Below are 8,910 nucleotides of genomic sequence, written 5' to 3'. Positions count from 1 at the left end.
ATGGCGTTAGACGAGACGCCGCTGTTCGAGCCCGCGCTGCTGCGTGACCTGGACTGGAGCCGCGCCCCTGCCGGTGGCCCCTCCCCCTCGGAGCCGGGCCCGGGCCTGGTGCTCCGCCCCCTCTGCACCGCCGACCTCCACCGGGGCTTCTTCGCGGTGCTGTCGCAGCTCACGCGGGCGGACGACGTCACGCCGGAGCAGTTCGCCGCGGCCTTCGAGCGCATGAAGCGGACGGGGGACTACTACGTGGTGGTGGTGGAGGAGGAGGAGGAGGACGCGGCGGGCGCCGGCGGGGGCCGCCGCGTGGTGGCCACGGCCACGCTCATCACGGAGCACAAGTTCATCCGCGGCTGCGCCACGCGGGGCCGCGTGGAGGAGGTGGTGGTGGGCGCCGCGTGGAGAGGCCGGCAGCTGGGCCGGCTGCTGGTGAGCACGCTCACGCTGCTGGCCGGGAGGCTGGGCTGCTACAAGGTCACGCTGGAGTGTTCGCCCGACAACGTGGCGTTCTACCGGAAGGTCGGCTACGCCGCCTCGGGCGAGACGTACATGCAATGTCGGTTTCCCGCCGAGGGGTCGTCGGACACTTTATAATAAACTTTTAGACTTTGGAAACGTACTGTAGTGTGTACGCCTGCAATGCATGGCCTGGACTTTCATTTTGTTTTCACCACCATTATTATTCGGTCTGAGAAAACCCTCTCGGTGGTGCGGCCCGTTTTCTGAGATGGGGGCATGGCTAAAACCCCCGTCTCCATTAAGCCGGATAGACCATAGACATATAAACGTATAGCGGAGGAGCGTATGGGCCGATTCATACTCCTATTTTACAGCTGTTTCGGCGCTGTAGTGCCGAAATGATTTCGGCTCGTCAGAAATTTTCAGTAGCACCGAAGAGATGACTTTAGGACGGTACCCGCCCCCCCGAACCTCAAATGACGTCACATTGTAGACTCTACAGAGCCGAACCGACTTTTATTCGGCTCTAAAATAGGAGTATGAATCGGCCCTTATATGTGCTCAAGGGAGGGCAAGCGATATCTTCAACAATATTGTTGTAAATCTGAATCATTACACATGGGTGTGTTCTCTACATACCCGGATGGGGCTGGCGAAAGGGCCTTTCTCCCTAGGCAGGTATCCTCCTAAAACATGCAGGCTGGAATGGCTTAGGGTTGACGACAGAGTACAGCATCTTGCAATGGGCCTGCATGCTTGTTAAGATTCGCTACACCACCAAGATGCTCATGTACCTCTCCCTCCACACGCACAACACCAGAGGGAGTTCAAACCACGCGCAACCAGAATCGACTCAAACAAGGGATTTAATGAATTTCTCTCCTATGCCACTATAATGTTGAAGGCCCTACCAACAGCCATTTCCTTCAAAACGGCTCTCAAGATAGATAGAGATAGATAGATCTTTATTTGTCATTGCAACGTGTACAACGAAATTAAAAGTGCCAACCAATCAGTGCATTATATCACAAAACAACATATACAAGCTAAAACAAAACACACATGACTTCTTGTTATTGCACAACCCCAGCAGCATAATGCACAAACATGTAATTCCATCTGTTATCGCACAACAAACCCTTATTGTACTTTAAGATAGCAGATAAAAAAAACTAAAAGTGTTGCAGTAACAGATCATTTTTTAGCAGCATTGAGTGCAACTACCGCTGTGGGATAGAAGCTGAGCACCTACGGACAGATGCAATTAAAAACTGCCATGATCTTGCCATCATCTACTGTACATAATTATGCATATGCCAAACCCAATATAGAGGGTATATGCACGTGACATCATCATACCCGGAAGTTATGCAGGAACGCCTAATGACAAAAAGACTACTTTCTGGCCTTGACAGCCCAGACATCCAAACAGAAAAGTCTGATTGTGTTAACCCATTCTGACCGGGCACCCATTTTGGTGTTAGCATCATGTTATGCTTTAGCTATTGAAAAATAGCAGATCTACAAGCTCATATCGCGCCACCGAGTGGCGCGATACGAGCTTGTAGGTCTGCTATTTTTGAAAAATCGAAGAACGACTGACATTTTTAGAATCTGATCTCAGGTCAGAATGGGTTGATCAGACCAGTGTGTGTCCAGTGGAAACCTGGTATGAATCTGATCTCAGGTCAGAATGGGTTAAACGACGTTAAACTGCACTTTGCCACTCCACGTTATGCATGTGCATATATACCTTCTATTGGATAGGTGCAGGAAAAGATCCTGCTCAAAACATCACCAACGTTTTTTGTGTGCAATAAAAGCACTTTAAAGGGACACTTCACCCTTTTTGCAAAAAAATATATGTTAATGACGTTTAGAAGCTTTAGATCACTTTCCTGGGGGTATGTATGTGTGTAATATGTGGTTTTAGATATTTTAGATTGTAGCAGTGAGCCTGTTGTCTCTGATGTCATGGACACTGGTCTCACTATACCTTCCTGGACTACAATTCCCATAATTCTTTGGTGCACTGCTCCTCCTTGTGGATAGGGGGGGAGAGCTGTCTTACTGAGACAACATGTAGTCCAGGAAGGAAGTGAGCCCAGTGTCCATGACATCAGAGACAACAGGCTCACTGCTACAATCTAAAATATCTAAAACCACATATTACACACAGGAAAGTGTTCTAAAGCTCCTAAACGTCATTAACATGTATTTTTTTGCAAAAAGGGTGAAGTGTCCCTTTAACATTGGAGCCCTATACAGTTGTGTGTCAGTGTCACAATCATGCTCAAAACACAAGCAAGGGTTGTATGTTTGGTGCAACGTGTCGTGGCACACGACCAAGTATGAATCATTGCAGCTAAATGCCTATAGAAAGCTAAAGGTATAGCTAGCTCTCTACTAAACAGACTTCTACGACAGTCGAATGTCAGTTGGAAGGTGTCATCGACAGCATACGGCTTGATGTACTTTTCAACAGAGAGCCGACAGTCGACACTTCCCCACGACTTGCGACCCGATGCGGCATCTCTTCCAGATTCTTCTGCAAGAGATGCTTTCCAACACTCACGGTGCTGTGGAGAGCTGCCTTATTTTCCGTTCTATAAACAATAAAATATCAAAAATATGAATGCTTCTAAAGACTCTGAGGTAGACAATGGTCCGATCAGCGCGAGGAGGTCTCCCATTGCCTCTTTTGGAAGACGAGCTGGCTGTCTTCTTCTTCGACAAGATAGACTGGAGGAGCTGAACTGTCGCTACTGCCCCTTGGCGGTGGTTTTAAGAAGGGTAATGAGGACAAACCTGACTATGGTGACGTGTTGCTGTTTTCATGTGGACATCACGTCATGGGTCACATCACCCTCCAGATCTCCTATAATTGTGCTCACCGCCCGCTAGACCATTTACCGCTAAGACAACTTAGCCCGAGTTGCTCGACTGGTAACGATGTCGCACTCGCACGTTAGGTCCGAAAGAATAAAGTCTCTCATTAGTCAATTGTTTCCAGAAGAGAGACAACCGGAAGCGATCAGGAGACGGAGCCCCGAAGGAAGGAGAAGAAGGGCCGTGCCCAGAGATGATGCTAGCGCGCAGCAGTCACTGGAGACATCCAGCCTGCTGTCGTCCTCCAAAGATCTCCCACACCCCCACGTTAGTAGTAGCACCCAAGATCTCCAGCCCTCCCCTATTAGTAGCACCCAAGATCTCCAGCCCTCCTCTGTTAGTAGCAACCAGGATCTCCAACCCTCCCCTGTTAGTAGTAGCAACCAGGATCTCCAACCCTCCCCTATTAGTAGTAGCAACCAGGGTCTCCAACCCTCCCCTGTTAGTAGTAGCAACCAGGGTCTCCAACCCTCCCCTGTTAGTAGTAGCAACCAGGATCTCCAACCCTCCCCTATTAGTAGTAGCAACCAGGATCTCCAGCCCTCCCCTGTTAGTAGTAGCAACCAGGATCTCCAACCCTCCCCTGTTAGTAGTAGCAACCAGGATCTCCAACCCTCCCCTGTTAGTAGCACCCAGGATCCTCAACACTCCCCGGAACCCAGTGCCATCAGCGGAGACGAGGTGGTGACGGCACAGGATAATGAGGAGCAGGCTTCATCTCCCAGTGGTGAAGACATGCCGGGCCCTCAGCTTCCATGCCCCGACTCTGGCCGAGAGCAGACCGATGGTGAAGACACGCCTGGCCCTCATCTTCCATGCCCCGACTCTGGCCGAGAGCAGAGAGACGAAGGGATTCCGGCCGACTTGATGATCAAGAATAGGGACACTGGAGAGGAGATCCCGTTGATCCAAGCAGTGGAAGAACTTCCCTCGGGAATCTACCCTCTCACCCGACACATCATGATGAGGACGCAGGAATTCGGCAATTATGATGCAGACCAGTCAGACGATGAGGACGACGGGTTGAGAGCTCCGGGGACAGACACAGAAGATGGAGGAGGACAAGTGGAACAGAAGGACCTGGCTGAGAGGTTTGGAGAGGTGGCCGTCACTGAGGTGACGAGTGTTCACGATGATGCATCAACCCAACTACAACAACAACAACGATTAGATGAAGAACAATCAGATGAAGAACAACAGGCAGAATCTCCAGTGACGTACATAGAACAATTCAGATCGGAGGATGGTGACAATGCAGAAGCTCTGGAGACAGACACGGAAAAACAGTCAGATGATGGTGACAATGCAGAAGCTCTGGAGACAGAAACAGAACAACAGTCAGATGATGAGGACATAGTAAAAGCTCTGGAGACAGCCTTGGAACGACAATCAGAGGATCATGATGACAAGGCAAAAGCTCTAGCGACCGACATAGAACAACAGCATTCAGATGATTATGACAGGGCGACAGACACAAATGAAGGAATAGAGGAACAGAAAATCCAGCTGGAGTTCCAAGGGATGTCTGTGCATCTGGACGAGCAACTACTCGAGGACTATGGAATGGAGGTGGACGATGAGGACTATGGAGAGAAGGCCATCGATGAGGTGAAAAGTGATGCAGCCCTGCAGGCAGTAACTCCAATGACAGACAAAGACAAAGAACAAGGAGAACTGCAAGAGAAAAGAGACGGTCTGAGGAAGTTCATGGGGAATTCTGTGAAGGGCGCCAGGCATTTTGTTAGGAGGTATAAGGATAAAGCCGTCGATAACGGGACGAGTGTTGGTGACGATGGAGCCCAGACAGAAGCTCCAGTGAACGACAGGTCGAGGATACAAGAAAGAACAGGCCGGCTGAAGAGGTTCATGGGGAGGTCTGTGCAGGGGGCCAAGGACATGGCTGGGAAGTATGTGAAGAGTGTTCGCGGAGACGCAGCCCAATCACCCCAACAACAAACATCAGATCAGGCAGAATCGAGGGTGACGACAGACACAGACGGAAGGAGATTGAGACCGACAGCAGACGGGGCGAGGAAGTTTGTGGGGAGGTCTGTGAGGGGGGCCCAGCTTCTGGCTTACAAGTATCGCGAAAGGGCCATCGGTATGATTAAGAGTGTTTATTCTGACCAGGACGATGAGGGGAAGCCATACACTGGGCCAGCCAAGGTCAAGGCAGCGCATGGCTTTGAGGGTCCTCTCAACTTCGATCACCTCACGCTCATCCAGGACCTGAGTGGAGAGCACACGGGGCCTGTGTGGAACATGAAGTTCTCTCACTGTGGGAGGCTGTTGGCGACAGTCGGGCAGGACAGAGTGGTTCGCGTCTGGGTTCTAAAGAATGCCTATGACTATTTCTACAACATGAGGAACAACCCTGAGGGATGTGCGGCACCTCCACCTTCTCAGAAAGATGTGTGCTCCTCTGACACGGCGGAGGACAGGAATGCCCCCTTCTGCCAAGTCCCCTTCTGCGAGTACAAAGGTCACAAGTCTGAACTCCTGGACCTGTGCTGGTCAAAGGACTACTTGCTGCTCTCCTCCTCCATGGACAAGACGGTTCGATTGTGGCACATTTCCAGGAGAGATTGTCTTTACTATTTCCCTCACAAGGACTTTGTCACGGCCATCGCTTTCCATCCCAGGAAGCAATTGTTCTTCCTGAGTGGCTCTTTGGATGCGAGGCTCCGCCTCTGGAGCATTACCGACAAGCGGGTGGTGGTGTGGAACGAGGTGGAGGGCCCGGAGAGCAACCTCATCACCGCCGCTAACTTCTGTGAAACGGGCAAATACGCCATCATCGGAACCTACGACGGCCGCTGCATCCTCTATGACACGGAGAACCTGAGATACCACACTCAGATTGACGTGAGGACCCCTTGGAGGAGAGGGTTAGGGTTAGGAAAACGGGTTGTTGGCCCTAAAATCACTGGAATTGAGCCTCTTCCCGGAGAGAATAAGATTTTGGTGACGTCCAACGACTCGCGCATTCGCCTGTACGACCTTGCGGACATTGATAAATGTGATACATGTCTGTTGATGAAGTACAAGGGCTACACCAACAGGAGCCAGATCAAGGCCAGCTTCAGCCACGACTACTCGTTCATTGTCAGCGGCTCCGAGGACAAATATGTGTACGTCTGGAGCACCTACCACGACTCGGGGAAACCCCCCTCTGTGCGACGGGACCGCAATGACTTCTGGGAAGGATTTAAAGCTCACAATTCAGTGGTCACCTCGGCCATCTTTGCTCCACACCCCGGCCTCATTGTCCCGCAGGGAGTCGAGTGTAAGAGCGTGGGTTCCGAGGACTCTCAAACCGTTCCCTCTGGGACCCTCAAGACGGAGATTCTAGTCTCTGCCGACTTCACCGGCGCCATCAAAGTTTTTACCAACGTAAAAGGGAGAGAGGTGGAACTGAAAATGGACACAGCTCTGCAGGGAAACGGAGTAGGAGGGGAGGACTCTTCTCCGAGTAGTGTTTCAAGTGTAGGAACGGAAAGGTAGTTGCAGCAGAGTAAGACAGCATGTTTTGCTTTAACCCATTCTGACCGGGAACCCGTTTTGGTGTTAGCAATCATGTTATGCTTTAGCTATTAGAATCTGATCTCAGGTCAGAATGGGTTAATCAGACCAGTGTGTGTGTCCAGTGGAAAACTCGTATGAATCTGATCTCAGGTCAGAATGGGTTAACTATAGGAGGACAAGATGGTTGACCTCCTGTCCCTAAAGAAAGACTATACAGGACCTTGAATTAAACCTGTCCCTCCATTTTTCTTTGGCAGTTGGTCAGCTGGTATAATAATACGTATGTCCTTTTTTAATGTATATTTTTTTTACTTGGAATATAGTGAAGGCGTGGGCAGCATTTTTTTCCAGGTCTTTACTGACGCGTCTTCTTATTGATTGTGTGAGTGAATGAAGGGCCACTTTGAATTGAAACTTCAGGACATTGCTGAATTGTTTAAAGCTGCATCAATTTGGTAGACATGACAGGTTTACAATAGGGTATCTCTGCCAGGCCAGAAAGCCTACATGTGTTGTCTTAATTTGCTTACGTTACAAAATGTAAGTGTGAAGTGAGGGGCGCTCTTATCATCTCATTCTGGCCAATCACAATTTGCGTCTTCACTTTTCTGCCCTTATACGTTTTGTTCAATATGTATACTTTGCTCAGCCAATAATAAATAATAATAGCACATTACACATAGGGAAACACACAGCATTAAAAAAAAAAGAAATACACATAAAATAATCATGAATGGTTGCAGCTTTGGTTTTCAAGCAACCATTTTTTCAGATTATATTTAAAAGATGGAAATGTAGCACAACTCCTTATAGGCAGAGGAAGGCCATTCCATGCTACACAACATGTATTGTTTGAAAAGCTGTGCCAAAGACCCCCACAAGAGGAGGTTTTTATGGCTCTAGCAGTGTTTCTCAACCCGTCTAAGGCCTTCACTTTAGAAATATGCAGACACACTATAGTCTCTTCGAGACTATAGCCTCGGAAACCCAGACGTTGTCCACTTCAATTCGGCATAGAGTAGCGCAAACGTCGATGACTCTCTGCTGATTTCTGATCGTCTGCACCTTTGTTAAATTGACGCACACCCGTACACACACACACACACACACCCACTCCTCTCTCTCTGTCGCTCTAATGAATTATTAGTCTCATGTCTCGCAGCTGTGTCTAGATTCTCCCGGCGGGAGCTGCCTATATGCCCTAGAAAGCATAGGTGGACCCCAGGCTACTTCGAGACGGACTGTTTGTTGACTAACTTTAAATTCAAAGGGAAAAGAGGGCGCTGTTTCTCCTTTGTTTTGCCAATGGGTACCCAGATTGTTCAGACACTATACTGCATGTTGGTCTGGGTATTTATTGTTGCATGAGAAATGTTGCACATTATTTAGTTAGATTAACCAGTAAGACGCGTTAACGCGGGAAGCGAACGCAGCTATTGTGGCAGTCTGACACACACACACAATGTTACTGTATTTGTGGACCTGGCCCCTTTTGTGCCCATATATGGAGCTGAGTGATTTGTTTGTGATTGATGCAACACACTCCATATTTGGATACAGCGGGACAGGACAGACACACAGACAGACAGACATGATCTGCTAGGTCTCATAGTTAGTGCTCACTGCGTTCGCAATTAGTTAGAATTTGGAAACCACTCTTCTAGCTCTGACCAACACGCACGCACGCGCACGCAGGCAGGCACACACGCGGACACGTGCATTCAAACTCTCGACACTAATTGCTGAATATAGGAGGGGTTAGCGCCCCTCAAAAAGGTTATTGGCATCAGTGAGACATTTGATGGCTTCCACCCATCTCTTCATTGAAGACACGAGACGGGTCTCCCGCCAGCACGCTTGGAAGACTTACGGCAGTGACACATTGCCGGCGTACTTATGCCGGTCCGATCTAATGACCACGGAGTGCCACTCCTTATATGGGGTCGTGGGCAACACGTCACACATAAAACCCCCATAATTGTGCTCACTGCCTCCTGGCTCATTGAAGATAGCTCGGCTGACCCCGAAGATAATGTGACG

At 49.4% G+C, this 8,910-nt stretch overlaps 1 protein-coding gene across 1 annotated transcript; it reads left to right on the top strand.

The window, feature by feature from the left end:
• On the top strand, window positions 1-591 carry LOC308317066 (glucosamine 6-phosphate N-acetyltransferase-like; the record flags this gene model as incomplete). The annotated part of the gene is made up of 1 exon (XM_080765857.1): window positions 1-591. The coding sequence occupies one exon, from the start codon at window positions 1-3 to the stop codon at window positions 589-591; it is 591 nt and encodes a 196-aa protein (XP_080621983.1).
• Between the last annotated feature and the right edge of the window lie 8,319 nt (window positions 592-8,910).

The sequence above is a fragment of the Protomyctophum bolini genome (genome assembly GCF_963924005.1).
Source record: "Protomyctophum bolini genome assembly, chromosome: 6".
In the NCBI taxonomy this organism is placed as follows: Eukaryota; Metazoa; Chordata; class Actinopteri; order Myctophiformes; family Myctophidae; genus Protomyctophum; species Protomyctophum bolini.
Note: the sequence above shows the minus strand (reverse complement) of the source record. Positions and strands in the feature narration are given on the sequence as shown.